General features: G+C 43.2%; 1 protein-coding gene across 2 annotated transcripts; it reads right to left on the bottom strand.

Annotated features, from left to right (window-relative positions):
• Window positions 1-356: 356 nt before the first annotated feature.
• INSIG1 (insulin induced gene 1) lies at window positions 357-14,835 on the bottom strand. Of its 2 annotated transcripts, none has more exons than XM_030198474.1 (6): window positions 14,737-14,835; window positions 13,944-14,295; window positions 9,087-9,211; window positions 6,443-6,609; window positions 3,836-3,935; window positions 357-2,611 (listed from the first exon to the last, which is right to left on the bottom strand). In XM_030198474.1, the coding sequence occupies exons 2-6, from the start codon at window positions 14,275-14,277 to the stop codon at window positions 2,582-2,584; spliced, it is 756 nt and encodes a 251-aa protein (XP_030054334.1). In that variant the 5' UTR covers window positions 14,278-14,295; window positions 14,737-14,835; the 3' UTR covers window positions 357-2,581. The 2 variants fall into 2 exon arrangements, with proteins under 2 accessions (XP_030054334.1, XP_030054326.1); XM_030198466.1 differs by lacking the exon at window positions 14,737-14,835 and adding an exon at window positions 14,633-14,730.
• Between the last annotated feature and the right edge of the window lie 8,741 nt (window positions 14,836-23,576).

Here is a 23,576-nt window from a genome sequence, read left to right as displayed (position 1 = left end):
TTTCTCTTGCTGTGTGATCTGTGTGGTTCAGGACACAGCAAGCTCAAGTTGTGCCCTGAGAGAGAGAAATAGGATGAGTTGGGGTAGGGAAGGCCAGGAGAGAGAGAGAGAGAGGGGAAGTAGATGAAGGGAGATAGCTTGAGGACCGAGTCTTGTTAGGAGAGAGAACAAAAGAAAATGGAAGAAAGCTGCAAGCTCTCCACCTTCCACTGGCTCAGGTAAAAACTTGTTAGATTGTAGATAAAGGCACATATAAAATCTAAGCTCTAGCCTTTAATGAAATTGTGTTAAAAAAAGTAAAAAAAAAATCTAAAACCATAAACTTAGAAACTTAATAAAACAAGCCCATTTTCAAATTCACCATAGTGCAAATTTATTTTCAGACAAGACATTTTTATCAACTCAGGTTACTTTGGTTCACATACTTGCCAAAAGTACTGGCAACAAATGAATGCATTTGTTTTTACATATTTGGCTTCCTCATGTACAAAAGCGTTCCAGTTCTTTAAATTCTAATACAAAATTAAATACTTACTGCACCTAAACCATCAAGTACATAATTTAATACAATTACGTTTTTTTGTTCATGTAATAGAGACCAATTAAATGAACATTCTCTAACCTCCCCCCCAAAATGCAAAACAACTAAAAATGGTATTTAAAAAACACAAACCAGTTTCTAAAAACCATTCTAGGTGAAGCTGTTTCAGTGGAACGAAATTTTGCTTTTAGTAACATATTTGCTATTTTTGCTAAACTTATACCAAATAAGTTTATGTAAATCCTTTAAACACATGAATTGTCCCCTCCCTCAAAACAACCCCTCCTCCCAAAACAAGGTACATTTTCATGGGGTAATTAGGGCATGTATCAGCCGAGAAGTCAGTTTACTTAGCAAAATCAGAAGCCAAAAGGAACCTATATCATGACATAATACAAAACACATTCATAAAAACTAAAACATATATGCAAACCAAACCACACAAACTGGAGTATTTATACACAGCTCTTCACTGGAAACTGTATTATTGCTGAATTCCTTCCTCCATGCAGCACTGTATTAGAATAGAAGCCCTTCTCTTGAATATCTTACAAGTCAGACTGTTAATAAATATTGAAGAGAATAGTGGGCTCAGATTATTTTTTTCACTGCACTTCAAATCAGTATTTGCTACTTACATCTAAGGGTCTAAAGTGGTTTACATTATATTTACAATGAATAAACTATCATTATGTATGTAGAAACAGCAAATGTTTAATGCAGTGCCATAAGCACTCTTCTTTTTACAAGGCAATCACAGATTGCAAAATCATCAATAGGGCACCCCTGTCCCTAAACCTGCAAATCCTACACTCGGATTCCTCTCCGACATGTTTAAAATATAAGGCAACACTCTTAGGGCTATGGAGGCTGAGTCCAGACAGGTCATTATATTCTTCATTTCCTGTAAACTCAATCTAACAGAGACAGAAGCACCACTTAAATAAAATACACTGAAAACTTCCACAGCTGTGAACACTGTCCCTGGAAAGCCTGATTTCTTATTGTGATACTGTATGGCACAAAAGAGTTAGGCTCAGCACGAAAAAAAGAGTTCATTGGGTAATGGGAAAGCTGACTTAGCAAGGGTCCCACCAGGGATAGTGTTTTTACTTTTTAATAATTACATGAACACACATCCATCAAGTACTGGAAGCCAACCACCAATTCATTTCACACAAATCACCAACAGACAACTTTCAGACTTTCATTATTCCTGACCATCATTGCTTTAGCTGAATTTGAACCAGTGACCTAGAAATGAAAGACGCTGTATGCTCATGCTTCTGAAAAAGTTGCCATTATCCAACACATATCCTTGAGGTGGGGAGGGGGAGCTACACTGAGCTAGATGATAACCTTGTTTAACTGCAACCCTGGCATTTTTGAGACTGTAAATGAATTTATTCTTATTCCTCAATCCGCCGCGATGCAGCTGCTTTTGCTAGATGCTCTACATGCCTGTGCCAATACAGACCTGTCTTTCACTAGGATTGTCTAATAAGTTTTTTAAGCTTTGAATGTCCAAGATATTTTATGGATTTTAGACTAATTTTTGAACATGTTTTAGATTTAAGAAAAGTATAAATGCTTGCAATAATCCTCACTTATCCCACCTGTTGACTACATAAGCATTAAAAAAAGAAAACAGTTGTTTTACTTTGATAAATACCATTCCTATTTAACCATATTTCCCCCTTTGTAAACCTCCTACTGCTCCTGGCACAGGGATACAAATACCTGCAATTAAAATTCAGCTTAAAGGTTTTTGAAATTTGGCAGCTGTTTCATTTTGAGTAGGAGCCTGTATTTGGAAAGTTGCCTCTCATTGGCTGCTGTCAATTCCGTCTAGACAGCGAGACACACGTTTCTCCAGAAAAGTCAAGAGAAGAATCCACAATCAGCAGTTAATGTCATTTGGCTATTCAAAGGTGAATTACTCTTTTCACAAATCAGTCAGGTAATCCTACACTTGAAGATTCCTCTTACAAGAAGGAAGAAAGTTGCCTTTTCTCATACTGGAGTCACATATCTTCTTGCTCAGTCCATGTGTACTTTTTCAGGAACGCCCTATGATGTAAGTTAAAAAAAAATCCTTATAAGTTGTGCAGTTTAGTTAGTTATAAGCAAACAATAACTGAACATGTTTAGCTCATTTCTAATGCAAACAGACTGTTTGCTTTTATGTACCAGTCATGGGATTTTTTCTAGCTTATTTCTAAAACCATGCTGTTCATACTCTAGTCTTGATATTAACACACATTGCCAAACCTGAAGATACTGTTTCTTAAGTCCATGGTGCTCATTTTCAAAATAGAAAAATGTCCAAAAAGCAGATGGATTTGGTTTTTTGGCCAAAAATAGCCCCCCAAATTGCTATTTTCAAAACTAATTTTAAGACTTTGTCTATGCAGTTTGTATACAGTACATCCAAATCACAAGGGGGCATGTCGGAGGTGGGATTTGAGGACTCCCAGAACTTGGACATTTTTCTGCCATAATGGAACAAAAACGTTCAGGGCTAGAAGTTAGATGTTTTAGTCTAGACCTGTTTCAAATCACAACTAAGGCATAAAATGGTGCCCTAAATGACCACTGAAGGGGATTAAGGCATGACCCCCCTTCTTAGTGGTCACAGACCCTCTCCCACCCCCCACCCCCAAAGATGTGAAAGAAACAGCATATACCAGCCTTTGACAGCTTCAAATGTTATGGCCAGTCCTAATAGGGCAGCAAGCAGGTGCCTGGGGTAGCTTAGTGGTCGTGCAGTGCACTGCAGAGAAGGGGACCCAGGCCCATATCCCACTCTGTTACACTTGTGGTGGAAAGTGTGAGCTGTCCAAAATCCACCAAAAACCTACCGTACCCACATACAGGTGGACACCTGCAGCCATAAATGCTATTGTAGTGGTGTACAGTTGGGTTCAGTAGGTTTTTGGAGGGCTACCAAAACAATATAAGAGGTAACGGTGAGATGTGTATCTCAGATCTTTTATGTGAAGTCCACTGCAGTACCTCCCTGGGATGCCCCACTGCTCTGTTAGGATGTCTATGTGGCCAGTCTACAAAGAATGCTCCCCCCCCCCCCCCCCCAAAAAAAAAAAAAAAATCCCAATGGATGCATGGGAGGCCAGCATTTGTGCATTTAAGTCAGCTCCCGAGTTTGAGGAATAGCCATTTCTTTAAGAGCTAACCCAAAGCTTTTCGTTCGTGCTCTTTGCTCTTATTTATGTTTTTTTTTTTTTTTTGGAACGCTTCAGTATAAATGGATATATGAAAGTATGTGATTTTTACCATTGCCAGCTGTCGTCCTATGTTTCCTACAGTCACACCTCCAGAGAAAAATATACAAGGTAGCCATGAGCGGATGTAGAGGAAATCAGGAGACGTGTACCTAAAAATAATTCAAAGACCATAAATGCTTAAGAAGTGCTGTTTTATTAATATCAGCTAACTGTGATTTTGTGCTTCTGCACTCTTTCTAATGCAATGCAGACACCACATAGAATTGTAGATGAACATCAAAACACAAATCTGCTCTGACTCAACATGGAAAGTGCTTTCTACTCTCAAGAACCCAGAACCTGATCTACTCAATTCCATAAGTTTTTGATATTCCCATTTATCTTCTTCTGCATATCTTCACTCTGTACTCCTTCTGGATCTGACCCTCACAGGAATGCTGACACAGCAATGCTTAATATCACTAATCTATGCAAAATTAACTCAGTTCATGGAACAAATGCATGTGAACATTTCCCATACATTCAGAAGAACACCCTCAAAATCCAAAGCTGCAAATCATTTGTGTGAAGAGTACGGTTAATGAAAGCAACACCATCATGCTTCTCTCTGGCCTGCCATTAGGTGTCACCCTTGGAGCAGCACATGGCTAAAATGGACACTTCTGATGCTGGTTTTGTGAATGCCTGGGAATTACAGCCTACCGAATAGCAGCTGACATGGCAACGTGATTCAATAATTGGAATAAGGTATGGCAGAAGCACATGGTCGTGGCAAAGAACTGGGCTTACCAGAAAGTTTACTAGCTGATCAACAACCGTTTTTGTGAAATGGAAGGGGGGGAGGGGCGGAGGCAGGGTTATAACGCCAGGTGAAGTTTAATCTTTAATTTGGTCAAGGTCTAAACTTTATCATGCCTTCACTGATGCTGGTATGAAGTATTAACATCCCACCCTCCTGGTTGATTTTGTTACTAATTTATTAACTTTGTCTAACACCATTTACTATTTTTGACATTTATGTTCTTCCATGATCTTTTTCCTTTTGTTTTCAATATTACACTCTCCCCAAGTATTATACAGGGTTTCTATGTCTGCAAAAACAGGCCAACAAGGAACCATCCTCAGTTCATGGTTCAGACTTTAACCTTAACCGAAGACTAAAGTAACTGATATTTAAAACACTGGCCCTGATACTGAGCCAGTGCAGTAACCATATTAATTTAAAACAATACAGGAACGTAAGAGCTTTGAAGTCAGAATGATCGAATATTTTGACACCCAACAGACAGGACTTAACAAGGATCTGGGTTTTCTAGCCCATTATAAACCATAAAGTTGTATTTCTCTGTTTATCACCCTCCTTTCACCTACCCACACCCATCCTGTTAGACTATCAATGTAATGCTTTGATGTCCCCATGCATACCTCCTACCCACCCCCACCCTGCTAGACTGTCAATGAACATGCTTGGATGTTTCACTTATATATACTATCAGCTACCACATTTGCTTATTTCCGATCTGACGAAGAAGGGCAACCTTCGAAAGCTAATCAAGAAATGTATTAAGTTATGTCCAATAAAAAAGGTATCATCTTATTTTCTTTTCCATGTTTTATTTTGTGTGATTTCTATTCAGCACCAGCATTGAAATTAATATGTATATTCATCACTGCTACACATACAAGCAGCAATGCTGAATGTACAATGTGTTCATTATTCCAGTGCTATCCTTTTACTTTAAACCTCCTATTCAGCAGGCCTAAACACACAACTTATCCAGATAATAGCTGAATAATGCCACTCCATATGACTAGATTTTTTTCTTGTTACATTTGTACCCCGCGCTTTCCCACTCATGGCAGGCTCAATGCGGCTTACATGGAGCAATGGAGGGTTAAGTGACTTGCCCAGAGACACAAGGAGCTGCTGTGCCTGAAGTGGGAATCGAACTCAGTTCCTCAGTTCCCCAGGACCAAAGTCCACCACCCTAACCACTAGGCCACTCCAGTAAATGGCATCCTAATTTGGGTGCAGAAAAAAAATCTGTATGGAATGATATTCTGTAAATGGTGCTCCGAGTTGGGCGTCATTTATGGAATGGTGCTTAGAGATGACTTCTGCGCCAAACTTTGGATACGAGGATTTATACAATGAGGGGGATAAAGGCCGAGAATTCACATATAACCAAGTTTACTGGCCATCTTGTTTGAAAATCAGCCTATTAGCATCATTGGCCTGGCTAGTTTCTGGCCTTCAGTGCCTTAAAACATTTACCTCAGGGCGACTTGTTTGTGATATGACCAAGATTATACAAATTAACAGAGGAGCAAGTATTTTAATGTGCCTAATTTAGATCCCTCAACCTGCCCCCCCCCACTAAAAAGATCATTCCATACAGACCTCACCTGCATACTCAAGAGGAAAATATCTTTACCTCAACATATTGCAAAATACAAGCAATTTTGTACATCTAGTTTTCAAAACCTCCAATTTTCTGAGTTTCCATGTACAGTATTTTTATAAAATCTGTTCTTCCTAAATTGCCCATGGGTTCATATTACTTGTAAAATTCATAAATTAAATCTCCAAACTGAAAGGAAATATAAACATTATTCTCCCTACCAACAATCAAGAGAGAAACATGGTAATACTTACTGGTAGACTCCATTGTACACCAAAAGCTGGGCAATTAATGTGGCTACAAAAGCTATTGTGATTCCAAGCCCAAGACCACTTCTTGAACGGTCAAAAGTCCACCAAAGGCCCAAAGAGAGGGCGGCTAAAGTTAGTGAAAGCTGAACATTATTTGCAAAATCCAATTTCTAATCGTAAAATTAAGGAAAAATGTTATTAATGCCCTTATTTTAGAAGCTCTAGTCATGGTTTGAACATTTGAAAATCAGCATTAAGATTTCCATTATCACATGGACATCTAAATCCTGATTTTATAAAGCCAAGACACAGACATCTAAAACTGCAATATGTCCTTATGATAAAGGAGCATGGTTTGGTTGTCTTTTGGACAGGACTAGGAAGGGGCCAAAATATGGACCTCTCCAACTCTGATTTCAGAAGAGGAAGAAATGTCTATTGCCCCCCAAAAACGGACGCTGTTATTTAGACCTGGTACTTGGCATATACAGGTAATAGAAACGTGATCTGACTGAGCAGCTGTCCCCTGGAGGGATTAATACCTCCCTTAATCCCCCAGTGGTTGCTGACCCCCCTCCCCCAAATGTGAAACAACTAAGGGATACCGGGCTCTATGACAGCTTCATGAACTATTGGGGTTCACAGTGCTAAAATCCTTTAAAAATTAAGGGGCCCTTTTACTAAGACGTGCCTAAAAGTGGCCTGTGCTGGTCCATTTCCTCAGCGCACCTGGAAAAAAAAAGGCATTTTTTTGCGCCGGAAAATGGACGTGCGGCAAAACCAGCGCGCGTCCATTTTCGGCCTCAGAACTTACCGCCACCCATTGGACTTAGTGGTAAAGTCTCACACGCTAACTGGGCGGTAATCATTCAACGTGCCTCAACAGTCAATTACCGCAGAGTAAATGCCATGTGGAAGAATATAGAAAATATTTTCTACTGCGTGTTTTGGGCACGCACCAAAAATAGAATTACCTCCTGCGGCACACTTTAGCCGGGTGGCAGTGCCAATGTGACGTGTGCTGACGTGCACAGGTGCCTACATGCCTTTGTAAAAGGGCCCCTAACTTCTTAATAGACCTTGATGCAGTGTTGAGTAGCAGCCTAATGGTTAGTGCAGGGACTGTGAACCAGGGGACCCAACTTCAAATCCTGCTTCAGCCCTCTGTGATTTTATTTTATTTGTGATCTTTCTAGGACCATAAAGATACCTACTGCACATGAATGTATAAGAAACTTTCAAGCCTGAAGGCTTCTAAAGTGGTGTACATTCAGGCACAGTAGGTACTTTTCTGCCCCTGGAGGGTTCATAATAAAGAAAATAAAATAAAAAATCATAAACAGCTGAAGTGGGATTTGAACCAGGGTCCCCTGGTGCTCAGCACTACGGTTCTAACCAGGATATCCGTCTGCTCTGCACGGCTGCCTATGTGGGCCATTTTATAAAATGGACGTCTGTGGCAACATAGGAAAGTCCATGTCCCTTGTTTTGCCCCATTCATAATTTAGATGTTTCGGTTTGTAAAATGGATGTTCATGCTGGACGTCACCTACATATGGACGTCCATTTCACATGTATTTTAGAAAAAGCTGTTATGTCGGCAGATCCCGTTCTAAAATACTTAAGAAATGAATGTCCATATTCCAAGTTGGATGTCCTTTCTAAAATGCAGCTTAACATTTTATATAATCTTAAACTGTTGACTTATTCAAAGCAATTTAAGACGTCATAAAATTCAAAATAAGCAATACGATATACAAGCAGATGAATTGCCTTGGCATTACCTACAGTGAAACAGCAACACTGAGGGGGGGTCTTTTACTAAGGCGCGCTCATGTTTTTAGCGCACGCTAAAATTGGGCAAGTGCTAAACGTTAGCGACGCCCATAGGAATGCATTAGCGTCTCTTAACTTTTAGAACGCGCTAAAAATGCGAGTGCGCCTTAGTAAAAGGGGGTCTGAGCTCCTTGTGACTCTGGGTAAGTCACTTAACCCTCCATTGCCCCTGGTACAAAATAAGTACCTGAATATATGTAAACTGCTTTGAATGTAGTTGCAAAGACCTCAGAAAGGCGGTATATCAGGTCCCATTTCCCCTTTCCCTTGAATAAAAATTTGTCAACATGCACCTCCCCAACCACGTTCTAAAAAATAGTCAAAAAAATATATCTATCAGCACCTAACACTATAGGGCCTATTTATTAACTCCATTAGCAGTTTATACATTAGCTGCTGCATTAACAGCTTAAGTGGATGGGTAAGAAAATGGGCACAAACTACACCTTACAATTAATCCAGGTGTTATTGAAAACGAAAATGTGATGTAGTTAACAGTACTTGAAATGGCCTAGCTAACTGTATTGCATTATCTGCAATGCATTTAATGAGCGGTAATAACATTTCCCCTGCACTAACTGAATGGGAAAACTGCTGGAGACATCCCCTCAATCATTACATGCACAAGTTTTCTAGTTATAGTGCATTAAGATTAGTAGTTGACATATTTGGTAACTGTATTTGTAAATAGGGCCCATGTTGTTTGTTTATATACATTAGCTCTGTTCCGATAGGTCAGGTCCTACATGTCATACCAGATGCACTAACAAGGTAAGATGTGGTGCAATAAATTTCACAGATTCAAGGATACAGCACTGGCATGGTTGATTCCAACAAAAACTGCTATACATCGCATGACGCTGGCCCACTCTCTTTTAAACTTGTGTGGCTCCCCAAGATGGCGGTCAATGCAGGGATAAAGCAGGCCCACTACAGCTGTAAAAGATAAAAGCATATGTGTAAATAGCAGTGAAGACAAAATGATTTAACTGTAGAACCAATAGAACTTTTTGAACAGTAAAACAAGAGCATTTGCAGATCTCAAAATAAGATTCCCTGCATCATGGCTGAAGTTTTGAGGTTGAACCACCCCAAGTTCTAACTTAAATATTAAACATGAGAAAGCAGTGTTACTCCTTTCACGATCAATTCACTGTGCAATAGGAGAGGAAGTCCCAGGTTTTTGTTGGTTCCCCCCCACCCCTTTTTAGACAGTAGAGCACTATTTATCCTGATCAACCAAACATATTCATTATAAAGGGTCTGAAGGTCGGACCAATTACTTTCAATTAGCCAGTCATTGAATTGAATGCAGACTGGTCTGTAAGTTTTGTCGGGAAAGTAACGTTACAGATTGGTCGATAGTTTTCAAGCTTCTCCTGGTCCAGTGAGCTCTTTCAATAGGGGGCACACCACAGATCTTTTTAGAGTTGTTGGCAACTGCCCTTCCAGAAGAGAGGAGTTAATTTTAGTGACCCCTTCAATGAGGCCTATGCTTGCTCATCGTACTATTTTTGCAGAGCAGGGGTCAAGAGGGCAGGCTGTAGGTGTAGACCACGGCTGTCCAACCTCGGTCTTTGAGGGCCGCAATCCAGTTGTGTTTTCAAGATTTCCCCAACTAATAAGCATAGATCTATTTGCATGCACCACCTCCATTGTATGTAAATAGATCTCATGCATATTCATTGGGGAAATCCTGAAGGACACTGTCACCATCTTTTCATCCACATGGGGTAGGCCAAGGCCTCTAGAAACTTCATAATCGGATTCTCATGTCGCAAATTTACTTCCATACTTTGGTTGGGCCCATCTGTTTTATGTAATCCTTAATTGAAAATTTGATTAGAAAATTATCAGCCCATGATAGGGGTGTTATCTCGATGCCACCAGCCTTGTGTTCAAAGATGTTGACCCCTTTGCAGAACACCAAGTCTAGCATATGACCCTTTTCACTATTTTTATGAACTCAATGTTAAATCAAATATTAAAATATCATAAAACGCACAGGCTGTCTGAATCACAAAGAATGAAATTAGAACTATAGGAAATATTACGCACCACTATTCTATCCATTGATCTTGATCATACTATACTGTAAGTGGCTCCTCATTAATCTCTATTAAATTTGAATGCAATATGAGCTTGAAAAATACATAGGTACAAGGCAACTAGATTTCTTATAGGAAACAAAACCAAAGAAGTGAGGTGAAAAAAACAAGGATTATTAAGACTCAGTATGTAGGACCTTTAATATAGTCAATAATGTCAGCACATCAAAGACCCAACACTGCAGTGCTTTGGTGTCTGAGCCTACTTCAAGGGTCAAAGAACCTTATAAAAACAAAATAAATACCTATAAAAAAGCTATGCATAAAACAGATAAAACATTAAAAACATAGCATCCAATAAAAAGAAACAGATATGATTGTGTTAAAAAAATAGATAACTTACTAGTTCCAAATATAAACCAGTATACCTAAAAGAAGTACATGGTAACACTAGATTATACAGATGTGAAAAGGTATAATGTCCAATTATACAAATAAAAACATACTTTTGTGAAGAATAAAAAATAAATACAAATTTTAAAGTTACACACAAAAAAATGTGAGGATTAAAACAATGGTGTGATGGACAATATAAAAAATTAAAAGTAGAGAAAACACACAGAACAAATGCATGCAGATCAATTTATGAATACAAATGCAAGATGAAGGCTATCAAAACTGATAAAAATCACAGTAATACATGATTGTGGACAAAGAACCTATGATGTAAATACTGCAAATGTTGTGAACGGACAATCATAACCATATGTCAAAACCCATTTGGTAAACTGAGAAAAAGCAAAAAAGGGACATAAGCTGTGCTGACCTATCAAATCTAACTCAATCTGCCAAAAACTTACCACATATATGGATAAGGGCCCTGTTTACTAAGCCGTGCTATAGGCGTTAGCATTTTTAATGCACATTAACCATGTACATGCATTAACCGTGTATGCACTTACAATATCCCTATAGGTGCCTACACAGTTAGAACGCATGCTAATTGTAGGTGCGTTAAAAACGCTAACGCGCCTTACTAAACAGGGCCCTAAGACACGATTTATATTAGGGGAAAGGGACCTCAGTGGCTCTCAATGAGGAAACCATAGAATAAGCAGCATAAAATATATTGTACTTTTTTGGGATCTTGCCAGGTACTTGTGACCTGGATTGGCCACTGTTAGAAACAGGATGCTGGGCTTGATGGACCTTCGGTCTGTCCCAGTATGGAAATACTTATGTACTTATGACCCCTTGCTGTTGACTTACTGTCCGGTATACCAACCAATTGTGGTTCAGACATCCACCGGTATACTTGGTTAGTCTTGTAATCTTTGTCATCGCTGGCAAATTTTTCCGCCTTCTGTTTCTTTAAACTCTCACAATATTTATCTACTTCATTGTTTGCTAACAAGACTTGTTCATCATATTGTTCTTGACCCAGTGATATTTTCAATTTGTTCAAATCCTCATCTAACATTTGTTTTTCTTCTACCAACACTCGCTTGCTTTTGTCAATCAACAGCGGCATGTGATCTAAAGAACACCCATTCAGGATTCTGTTCCATTTGTCAATGAAATCATTATCATCCTTAAACACTTGTGGGCTAATGTTGATTCTTAACCCCCACGGAATTCGTTCCAATTTACAATACTCAATCATAGAAGCACCATTAATTTCTAACTTAGCAATATATTTCAACTTAGTAATTAATGTGGTAAGATCTACTGCCAATACCGTTGATTCTTGTGATACAAATATAGAAGCATTCATTAATAAATCAGTTGTCTCCTTTGAAGAAAACCCAAATGCTGTTTTCCAGGAACTAGTTGCCATCTCAAATCAAATACACCAGTATAAATCCAAATAGATGGAAAAAGGAAACCAAAACACAGTAATAATACCAACTCTTAGGATTCCTTTGAGCAATCTGCCAAAACCTTATCACCACATATATGGTTAAGACACTTGATTTAGTGAAAAGGGACCTCAGTGGCTCTCATGGATCTCAATGAGTTATCTATTTTTAACATATATCATATCTGTTTCTTTTTAATGGGTGCTATATTTTTAATGTATTATCTATAAGTATTTTGTTTTTATAAAATTCTTTGACCCCTGAAGCAGGCTCAGATACCGAAATACAGCTGTTTTATGTCCTTGATGTGCTGACTATATTAAAAGGTACTACATACTGAGAATTGTGAAATCCTCATTTTTTTCACCTCACTTCGTTGGTTTTGTTTACATGTTCGTGAGATTTGGACTTTCTCCTTCCTTTACATAAAAGCATAAGAATAGCCATACCGAGTCAGACCAAAGGTCCATCTAGCCCAGTATCCTTTTGCCAACAGTGGTCAAGTCAGGTCACAGTACTTGGCAGAAACCAAAATATTGGCAACATTCCATGCTACCAATCTCAGGGCAAGCAGTACCTTCCCCATGTCTGTCTCAATAGCAGACTATGGCTTTTCCTCCAAGAACTTGTCCAAACCTTTTTTAAACCCAGATATGCTAACCGCTGTTACTAAATTCTCTAGCAAAGAGTTCCAGAGCTTAATTATTCGTTGAGTGAAAAAATATTTTCTCCTATTTGTTTTAAAAGTATTCTCATGTAACTTCCTTGAGTGTCCCCTTGTCTTTCTACTTTTCGAAGGAGTATGAAAAAAAAAATCAATTCACTTCTATTGGTTCTACATCACTCAGGATTTTTCTCCTTTCTTATAAGAAAAAAAAATGTTTAAAAAAAGAAGTGACAGAAGATCAAAGATGTACAATTTTGCTAACTGATTTAAAGTTACACCCAGTTATCCTGTTATTGGGAAAACCCTAAGAGAGAGGCATATTAATTTCACAATACCAGTATTATGCAGTACGTGCTCAAGGATCTCCAGTATTGCACAAACTCTTAATGCATGGAAAGAGGGGGGACCTCTGTTGAATTTAGTATATCCAATCCTTTTGAAAAAGTTGGCCCCTACGGCAATGTACACTTGAAAAACCGCCTGTTTCCTAGCTGGAAGGAAAAGGGGAGGGAGGGGGGCGGGAAGGGGCGTGCCCCCCACAAACACATGACCACTTCCTTGTTTTCCACTCCTAGCGTGGCATGTTAGCTCACACAGCCAATGAGAGAACAGCATGGCAACTCACCAGTTTAAGAGAAAACCAATCAGGAGGCGGTCAGCACTAGGCGACAAGCCTTCCGGCGCTGATTGAAGAAATGCGCTAGGGTCGGTGCATGCCAGAGAGAAGAGAAGTGAAACTACTCCTCAACTCGACTTAACCCAGCAGCGTTTCATGTATTTAGTTTTATGTTTTGCTTAGTTCCTAATAAACGTTACAACTACATGTAAAAAGCCCCCAAACGGTGATCTACCTAATGAAACATACACTACAAGAACGGTATTCCATGCAAGCTGCCTATTCAGCTTTCATTTCGCTCTCCTAGAAGTCGTATTTTTAAAGTCTGATTATTAAAATCAGAAGGCACAGAAGCAGGTTATTTAATGAACATCCAATAACTCATTAATATAAGCAGGTCTAGCAACGGTATAGGAAGAGCCCCCTCCCACCTAGGATTTTGGGGTGAAGGATGGGTTGGTTGCATGCTTGGGCTTACCTGCAGCTGTGCCGCAGCAGGGGGGCACCCACCAGGCGGGCGAAAAGCTGGTGGCCAGGACCTCCTCCGGGAAAAGAGTCACGTTCCTCTGGATTTGCAGCAGGTTCAGCACCAAAGCGAGGAAAGCTCCGACAACGAAGAGGACCAGGCTGCGGCGGACGAGGTGTCGACCCCGGGGCTCCGCCAGCGAGACGTACGCCTGCCCCAACAGACAGTTCACCCGAGCCATGGCTTCCCCCACTTTAGCGACCAGCCAGGCGGCGCTCCGGGCGTCCAATTTATGCCTCCCCCGGGTGCAAGAGCAGCTCCAGCAGCGATCCTCTAGTCTGGGCATTTGGCTATGGCCGGCAAACTGCAAAGAAGAAAACAGCAAGAGAAAGCAAGTGAGGAAAAAGCTAAAATGACCTGAAAACACTGCGGCAACCCCATCGCTACTCTCTAACTCACCTTAGCGCATGGGTTTCTTTATTACTATGACAACTAATCAGAAACTCGCAGCAAAACTTTCCAGAGCTAGAGGTAAGGCAGACAGGTAATGCATTAAGCAAGCCCATCGCGGAAATGGAAAGGGGGGGGGGACTAACAAAATGCGAAGATCCAACATTGTGCCCCCCACTTACAAAGTCCAACTGAACAATACATTCTAATACCCCCTCCCCAACATCGAAGAGGCGCCCTCGACCCCTCACCTGGCGATCAATCCTTAACCTGCCCAGTAAAGTTTCCCAGAGCAGGAAGAGTAAATTTAAAGCACCAGCGACAAGAAAGTTCCGCCCGTATCGTTGCCTCTCACCCCTTTTTATAAACTTGAGACGGAAGGGCAGGCTGGAGGCCGGACCCCGCCAACTGCACCACCTCCTCTCCTCCTGTGAGCCGGAGAGGGGCACGCGAGGTGAGCTTTTCCAGCTCCGCGTATAAACACTTCCACGCACGTGCTGTCTGGTGAGGCGCTGCCGACCAATGGGAGCAAGCGGCCCATATGACGTAGCAGACACACCACCCACCACCACCTTCCAGCCAGTAACAAAGACAAACAGCCGAGGCTCGGCGGAGGTACGAGGGGGCTAGGATGTTTAATAATGGCCACTTCACCGGGTCTTTTTGTGCGTTGACCCCCCCTTGGCAGTCGTTCGGTGCGCATGCGGCCGGCGCGAGCGAAGCGGGGTCATAGTGAGACTCAGACGTTCCCTCCAATTTGTAATGGGGGTTGGGTTCAGCAACTTATGGGATGAGGTTTAACTAAGCGGCTTGATGTGCTGCATAGGCGAACAGGAAGCTCTCTTTGGCACTTTGCAAGTAATGTACTACGGTAGCGTTAGAAAAGTTGAGACTGAGCTTATGCTCCACATACCCTGGTTTAGCAATGAAGTTCATTATTGTCATGTGCTCAGAACTAACCCATGTTGAGACAACACTGCCCCTAGATTACTACTACACTTATCATTTCTATAGCGCTACTAGACGTACGCAGCGCTGTACACTTGAACTTGAAGAGTCAGTCCCTGCTCGACAGAGCTTACAATCTAATTAGGACAAACAAGAGATAAGGGAATATTAAAGTGAGGATGATAAAATAAGGGTTCTGGACAAGTGAATAAGGGTTAGGAGTTAAACGCAGCATCAAAAAGGTGGGCTTTTAGCTTAGATTTGAAGATGGCCAGAGATGGAACTAGAGGTACCAGCTCAGGAAGTCTATTCCAGGCATATGGTGCAGCAAGATAAAAGGAACAGAGTCTGGAGTTAGCGGTGGAGGAGAAGGGTTCAGATAAGAGAGATTTACCCTGTGAACGGAGTTCCCGGAGAGGAATGTAGGGAGAGATTATTATTATTATTAACATTTGTATAGCGCTACCAGATGCATGCAGTGCTGAACACCTGACACAGAGAGACAGTCCCTGCTCGATAGAGCTTACAGTCTAAAAATACAGACAGACAAGACAAGGGTGAGGAAAGTAGTGGGTGAGAAGGAACAAGGATAGGGGAATTGAGTAGTGGTTAGGAGCCAAAAGTAGTGGTGAAAAGGTGGGTTTTCAGCATAGATTTGAAAACAGGTAGAGATGGAGCTAGGCGTACAGGCTCAGGAAGTCCATTCCAGGCATAAGGTGCCGCGAGGGAAAAGGAACGAAGCCTGGAATTAGCAGTGGAGGAGAAGGGGGACGACGAGAGATTTGTCCAGTGAGCAGAGATTACGGGGAGGAATGTAGGGAGCAGGGGCGTAGCCAGACAACAGATTTTGGGTGGGCCTAGGTAAGAAGTGGGTGGGCACCAAATGTTCCCCCCCACCACCACCACCAAAAAAAATATCTCCGCTGGCAGGAAAATGCTTCTTCCATTTCATCATGTTGATCAATCCATAGACTGGTGGGTTGTGTCCGTCTACCAGCAGGTGGATTGATCAGCTATGATTAATGGAAAGAAAATTATCAGGTATGATACATAATTTTACCTTTTCACCTTGGCAGTCTGCAGCAGGCATGCACTGAAAACTAAGCATGCGCAGGTGCTGTTATTGTGGAGAGTAGAATTTTGTTACGATCAGGGGAAAGTCTTCAGCTGGCAGAGCTTGGGATCTCCACCAGCTACCGCTAACACTACTGTTGGGTGGGCCTGAGCCCTAAGTGGGTGGGCCCTGGCCCACCCGGCCCACCTGTGGCTACGCCACTGGTAGGGAGAGATGAGAGAGGAGAGGTACTGAGGAGCTGCAGAGTGAATGCACGCCAGTGAAGTGACTTGAGGAGAGGGCTAATATGAGCATAACGACATGCGGAATATTAGCCGTGCAGCAGAATTTTGAACGGATTGAAGAGAGAGATGGCTAAGTGGGAGACCTGTGAGAAGCAAGTTGCAATATTCTAAGCGAGAGGTGATAAGAGTGTGGATGAGGGTTCTGGTAGTGTGCTCAGAAAGGAAAGGGCAAATTTTGCTGATATTATAGAGAAAGAACGACAGGTTTTAGCAGTCTGCTGAATATGTGCAGAGAAGGAGAGGGAGGAGTCGAAGATGACCCCAAGGTTACGAGCTGATGAGACAGGAAGGATGAGAGTGTTATCCACAGAAATAAAGAATGGGAAGGAGGAGAGGTTGGTTTAGAGGGAAAGATAAGAAGCTCAGTCTTGGTCATGTTTAGTTTCAGATGGAGCTAAGACATCCAGGCAGCAATGTCAGACAGGCAGGCTGATACTTTGGCCTGGATTTCAGCTCAGATTTCTGGTGTGGAGAGGTAGATCTGGGAGTCATCAGCGTAAAGATGATGTCTGTGTGCCTCCCCCTCCCCCTCCCCCCCATGTAGGCAGTTCTCTATCTCATCCCCTCTTCCTAGGCTGAGAAAATAATATATTTTTTAACTTTTGTAGTTCTTTATTATTTTTTTCCCACATTTCTTCTCTCCTCTGATTTCTATTTTTTTTTCTTTTTTTACCCATTTTATTCTCCCAACTTGCCTTTATATTTTTTCATTCTTTTGTCATAGTTCCCATTTCTTTTGTTTTCACCTTTTCCACCTACATGCGGCCATGCACTGCTCCTCCTCATCCTCCTCACATCCCTCACTCTCCACACACATTCTTCCATCTCACCTCTCCATTTTTATTTATTTATTTCGGCATTTATATCCCACATTTTCCAATTAGCATTGTTTCAATGTGGCTTACATCAATGATAGAGTCGTTACATTATGGTGACTGATCATATGCTTGTGAAGGAGGGTTAATTGTATCAATTACATTTTAGTGACGGGTAGGAATGAGTGTTTTAAAGTGGTTTACAATGGTAATTTAGATGTCTGTTTGCATGTTTGTCACAGGAAAGATTAAGTACAGACTAGCGGTAGGATACAAGGTAACATCTGATCTAGTGTCCCCATTTGAGTCCTCATAAAGACCTTTCTGAAGAACCAAGCTTTGAGTTGCATTTTCTCTCATTCCTTCATCTCTTCCTCCACCCCTCCTTCCTTCCTGCTTTTTTTCACATCCTCTTCCTCCTTCCTTCTGGTTTTTCCTCTCCATCTCTCCTTCCCACCCTTCTCTCAAGAATTCTTCCTTCCTTTACATCTTTTCCCCATCCTCACCCCCTTCTCATCTTGCTTTTTATATTTCTTCCCTACACTTTCTCTTCCCTTATATCTTTCCTTCTCATTCCTCAAACCTTCCCCTTATCTCTCTTTTTCTCTCATTCTTTGTCTCTTTTCTGCTCTTCTTCCTGGTACTTCCTCTTACTTTCCAGTCCCTTCTGGCACACTTTCTCTTTCCCATGTTTCTTTCCCTCTCTTTTCCTTAACCCTCCAGACACTCTTCCTCAGGGGTATGGAACATCTTCCTACTTGGGAGGGACAAACAAACCAAGCTTTGTCTCTGCCCTCTTCTCCTGGTGCTGATACTGTGTGGGGCAAAAAAATTGTTGGGCCATGGTCCCTGTATCCCATCCCATTCTGCTGCCTATGTACTCAGGTGGGTAGCTAAGCGTTTCGTGACAGACCTTTGTCCTTTTTCTTGGTGGCAGCATGGTGGGGTTGTCAGACTCAGTGCGTGGAGTGAGAGTCACCATCCACTGAGTGCTTCAGAGCCATTTTTTATCCATAACCGCCAGACACAGAGCACAGTGAACATGTGCAACAGTAACATGGTCCCTTTCCTGTTCAGTTTTATTTTGATAGTGTTAGGAGATTAGCAGTGTGCTGATGGCAACTGGCAGTGGCCAGCAGACACTGGAGATACCTGACCTAACACAAGAGCAACCGGATGGCCTCAGTGAGGAGGAGACGCAGGACCGGCCTATGCAGAGTTCCCCTGAGGGGAGACCAGACTCCTTGTGGATTACACCCGTTCGTTGGCAGGGCCGGGTGCCACACCAGCTGAAATCCAGCAGCTCTATATGGTAGAACAACAGCGGCTAGACCAACAGCAGTTGCGATGAGAGGAAGAACAACAGTGGCGTGAAGAGCGTGAATTCCAGCGGTAGCATGAGGAGCATGAGCAGGAATTCCAGCTGCAGAAAATGAAGTTGGAGATGGAAATGGCTCGTATCCAAAGCTCCAGCCCAACCCCTGCGCCAAGGCCAGAGTCAGGATCCACAGCTTGGATCAGGCCCAACTTGTTTTGGCAGTTTGATGATACCAGAGGTATCTAACTGCCTTTGAAAAAATTTGCCGCCTCAATGAGAGTCCTCAGAAAGATTGTGTGCGCTATCTGGGAGGAAAGCTCACTGGTAGAGCAGTTGAGGTGTTCCAAGGATTGTCCATGGAGACATGCTACCAGTTTGAGTGGGTGCGCAAAGCTTAGTTGAACTGTTATGCCATTACCACCAAGACCTATAGACTAAAGTTCTGGACTTTGAAAAAAGGGGGCAGATGATACAGCGAGTTTGTGATCCAGTTAAGGTTCCAGCATCAGCAGTGAAAAAATTTGCCGCCTCAATGAGATTCCTCAGAAAGATTGGGTGCGCTATCTGGGAGGAAAGCTCACTGGTAGAGCAGTTGAGGTGTTCCAAGGATTGTCCATGGAGACATGCTACCAGTTTGAGGAGGTGCGCAAAGCTTAGTTGAACTGTTATGCCATTACCCCCAAGACCTATAGACTAAAGTTCTGGACTTTGAAAAAAGGGGGCAGATGATACTCACAGCGAGTTTGTGATCCAGTTAAGATTCCAGCATCAGCAGTGGCTCAGTGAAGCTGAAGTTAAAACCCTGGAGGACTGCCAAAACCTGATAGTCCTGGAGCACTTTCCGCAGTATTGTCATCCAGAGGTGAGGGCACATGTTCAAGATCACCAGCCACATACTCCAGAGAAGGCGGCTGAGTTGGCTGACAACTTTATGGCTAACTGTCCCTGGTTGGCAAAGTTAAGCCGTCCTTATCCACAGCAGCCAGGATCTAAGGGCAGCCAGGGCTCGAAGCCAAATATCCTTGCAACCACAAAGACTGACAACAAGCCCTTCTGTGTTCCCAAAAACCTAAAGACTTTAGGTATGAACGTCCTTGTTTCCAGTGTGGGTGTACAGGACATTTCAAAGCAGATTGCCCAGCTAATCCCAAGCCTGCACTAAAGAGCCTGGATACAGAGAAGTAGGCATAATGAAAAACATGCCGGTGCCAATGCTGTGTGGGACCGACATGGGTCCAATGAACATTACTGTTGGTAGCGGAGTCAGCATTTCCGCTATGGTGACCCGTAGTCAGGCCCGGGCTGCCCAACAAGCAGAAGCAGTAGAGATCACCTCTCCAGTTCCAGATCCTGAGCCAGTCCAGGTGGAACCAGCCGACCAAGCAACAGGAGGAGGCGCTCCAGTGCTTCCAGCAGCACCAGTTCCAGAGGTGACCAGAGCTGTGAGTATGGAACAGCCTAACTTAACTGGCACACCTATTGATCAGATTGATGACCCTGATTTGTCAGTCACCAGCAGAGACCCTACCAGACATACTTTTCAGGAAGCACAGAGCTGTGACCCTGACCTGGAAGCCCTGAGGCAGTCAGCCAACCAATGAAACTGGTAAAGATCATATCCTATGGACTGGGGGCTTATTGTACAGAGAGACTGATCCTGCTGGACCTAATAGACCCTGGACAGCAGGCAAGAAGCTTATAGTGCCCAGGGCATACAGAGAACAACTCTTACAGATTGCACATGACATTCCAGTAGCAGGACATCAGGTGGTGACACGCACACACACTAGATTGACCCAGAACTTCTATTGGCCGGGGGTATCTCGAGCTGTAGCTGACTATTGTCGAACCTGTGATGCATGCCAAAGAGTGAGTAAGACCCAAGATCACCCCGAGCTCTCCTGAAACCTTTACCCATTATCAGTGAGCCCTTTGAGAGAATAGCTGTGGATATAGTGGGGCCTTTTGCAACTACATTCAAAGCTGTTTACATATATTCAGGTACCGTTTAATACTTTTATGGTCCCATTCTAGTCTCCCTCCCCCCCCCCCCCCAGATGTTATTAGGGGAGTGGACCAGTACTCAGTGACAATGGACCAGACATTTCACCGAGCACTGGGGGACCAAAGGCTGCCTCATTAAGACCTCTAGACCTCATCTCATTCCAACAGAAATGTACCTGTCTTCTGTTAGTCTGAAACTTAGAAGATAATATTCTGGGCCCTCTTTATACTGAGTCTGATCATATTCTGCTATATAGAGAGGGTAACTAATTTGTCATTTTCATCTGTTAGACTGATTGTCTAATGTCAGATAGAATCGGGCAGGGGCGTAGCCAGACAACAGATTTTGGGTGGACCTAGGCAAGAAGTAGGTGGGCACTAAGTGTTCTCTCCCCTTCCCCTCAACCACCACACAAAAAATATCTCAGCTGGTGAGAAAACGCTTCTTTCCATCTTGGCAGTCTGCAGCAGGCATGCACTGAAGACCGAGCATGCGCAGGTGCCGTTATTGTGGAGAGTAGCGTTTTTGTTACCATCAGGGGGAAGTCTTCAGCTGGCGGAGCTCGGGATCCCCACCAGCTACCACTAAACGTGTGCTACTATTGGGTGGGCCTGAGCCCTAAGTGGGTGGGCCCCGGCCCACCCAGGCCCACCTGTGGCTACGCCACTGGAATCTGGGAAAATCTATTATCATATACATCCGATTCCATCACTTGTGTTTAGTAAGAAAGAGATGGAGAGAGAGTTTCTAGTTCTAAAGATTACAGGTTTTATTTAAATACTCACCAAGTGACACAGAATTGCAATGCACGGATATATTCTTTCAGGAGGAGGTCCATGTGGCAGGACCCTATCAGTCTGAAATCCAGGAGTTCTCTCTTTTTTGCACTAAAAGTTACCAGCTTTTATACTCTCCTGACTGCATTGAAATTCTATAGATCTCATTATCAATCTACTTTGTCAAATTACATACTGACCACAAAATGCAGATGTTCTAACACCTACCCCCTCCGAGTTTCCTGTTCTTTCACATCTACCATAGGTGTTATTTGCTTCATGCATTTTTAATCAGCAGTTTGGTTTCTCTTCTCAGTTGTTCAGTTTAATTTCTCCACTGCCAACTGTTCTGTATTAGAAACTTCTTTTAAGCAACAGGCCATTTTCCTTGACCTAAGTTATCCAGCAAGCAAACTCTTAGGCCTCAAATCCAGGCTCTAGGTTTTTAAACTTGCACCATATCGCTACCTGCCTGCCTCCCAGCCCATCTTCCTACCAGCTCATCACTCCCCTGCCCGACTGCTCACCCTCACCTGCCTGTCTCCCAGCCCACCTACCTGCCCTTTGAACACCTCAGTCACTACTCATGGCCCCCATTCACGTCCTATTCCTTGCCCTGTCCCTCCCTAATCTTTTCCCCCTCCCACCGCTGTCTACCACACGATCTCACTACCCATCCCTGTCCTCTTCTGTCCTGCTCACTACTGCAATACCCTACCTACCCCTGTCCCCCACCACCTCACCATCCCTACTGTCTTCCTCCTCCTTCCTAGCTCTCAACCTTCAACACCTCCTTCCTGCCATGAACCCTTCCCCTTTCCTCCTAAGCGCATCCTGTCTTCGTCGCCTTCGAAGCCCTTCCTCACCCACCTTTCTCCGCACTCTCTTGCTCCTTCTCGTGCTATCCACGGGAGACATCAATCCCAACCCAGGTCCCCCACACCTGTCCTCGTCCCCATCTCATCTATGCAAACGTTCCCGCGATATCTCCAATCTCATCTCTATTCCCTTCCCCCCTCCTCCCTCCCCTTCTCCTGCGCCCTGTGGAACGCCCAATCGATCTGCAACAAACTTCCTTTCACCCACAATCTCTTCATCTCCCATTCCCTTCAACTGCTCGCCCTAACTGAAACCTGGCTCAACCCTGACGACTCTGCCTCAATCGCGGCCCTATGCTACGGAGGTTATCTTTTCTCCCATTCGCCCCACCCAGTTGGCCGCGGTGGCGGCGTCGGACTACTACTTTCGCCCTCCTGCAGTTTTCAACCTCTCCACCTACCTCAGTCTCACTGCTTCTCATCCTTTGAAGTTCACTCCATCCGTCTATTCCACCCACTGCCACTCAGAGTTGCAGTCATTTACCGCCCCCCTGATAAATCTCGCCCTTCCTTCCTTACCGACTCCCTTACTTCCTGGCTCTCCATTTTTCTTGAGCCCTCATCCCCATCCCTCATTCTCGGTGACTTCAACATTCACACTGATAACCCATCCGATTCATATGTTTCTCAGTTCCTCACCCTTATCTCCTCCTTCAACCTCCAACTGAGCCCCACCACCCCTACTCACAAATCTGGCCACTGTCTTGATCTTGTCCTCTCTTCTACTTGCTCACCCTCCAGTTTCTGCATTTCAGCCCTTCCTCTCTCTGACCATCACCTAATCACTTTCACACTTCAGCACCCTCCCCCTCAATCTCGCCCAACACTAACTACTACGTCCAGAAATCTCCAGGCTGTTGACCCCCCCCACCTTATCCTCTACTATCTCTGATCTCCTCCCTTCCATCATGTCCTCCAAATCTGTTGACAAAGCTGTCTCCACTTACAATGCCACTCTCTCCTCTGCTCTAGACACCCTTGCACCATCCATCTCCCGTCCCACAAGGCGTACCAATCCCCAGCCCTGGCTGACCCCTTGCACCCGATACCTTCGCTCCTGCGCCCGTTCGGCTGAACGCCTCTGGAGGCCTTTGTG

Source organism: Microcaecilia unicolor, chromosome 1 (genome assembly GCF_901765095.1).
Source record: "Microcaecilia unicolor chromosome 1, aMicUni1.1, whole genome shotgun sequence".
In the NCBI taxonomy this organism is placed as follows: Eukaryota; Metazoa; Chordata; class Amphibia; order Gymnophiona; family Siphonopidae; genus Microcaecilia; species Microcaecilia unicolor.
This window is presented reverse-complemented; position numbering and strand designations above follow the sequence as displayed.

Coding starts and splice junctions, on each gene's coding strand:
- INSIG1 (XM_030198474.1), bottom strand. CDS start 14,277: ATGCCCAGACTAGAGGATCGCTGCTGGAGCTGCTCTTGCACCCGGGGG. Junction 9,212..13,943: donor CTGCTGCGGCACAGCTGCAG/GTAAGCCCAAGC, acceptor TATCTTTTACAG/CTGTAGTGGGCCTGCTTTAT. Junction 2,612..3,835: donor TAGGACGACAGCTGGCAATG/GTAAAAATCACA, acceptor CTTACATCATAG/GGCGTTCCTGAAAAAGTACA.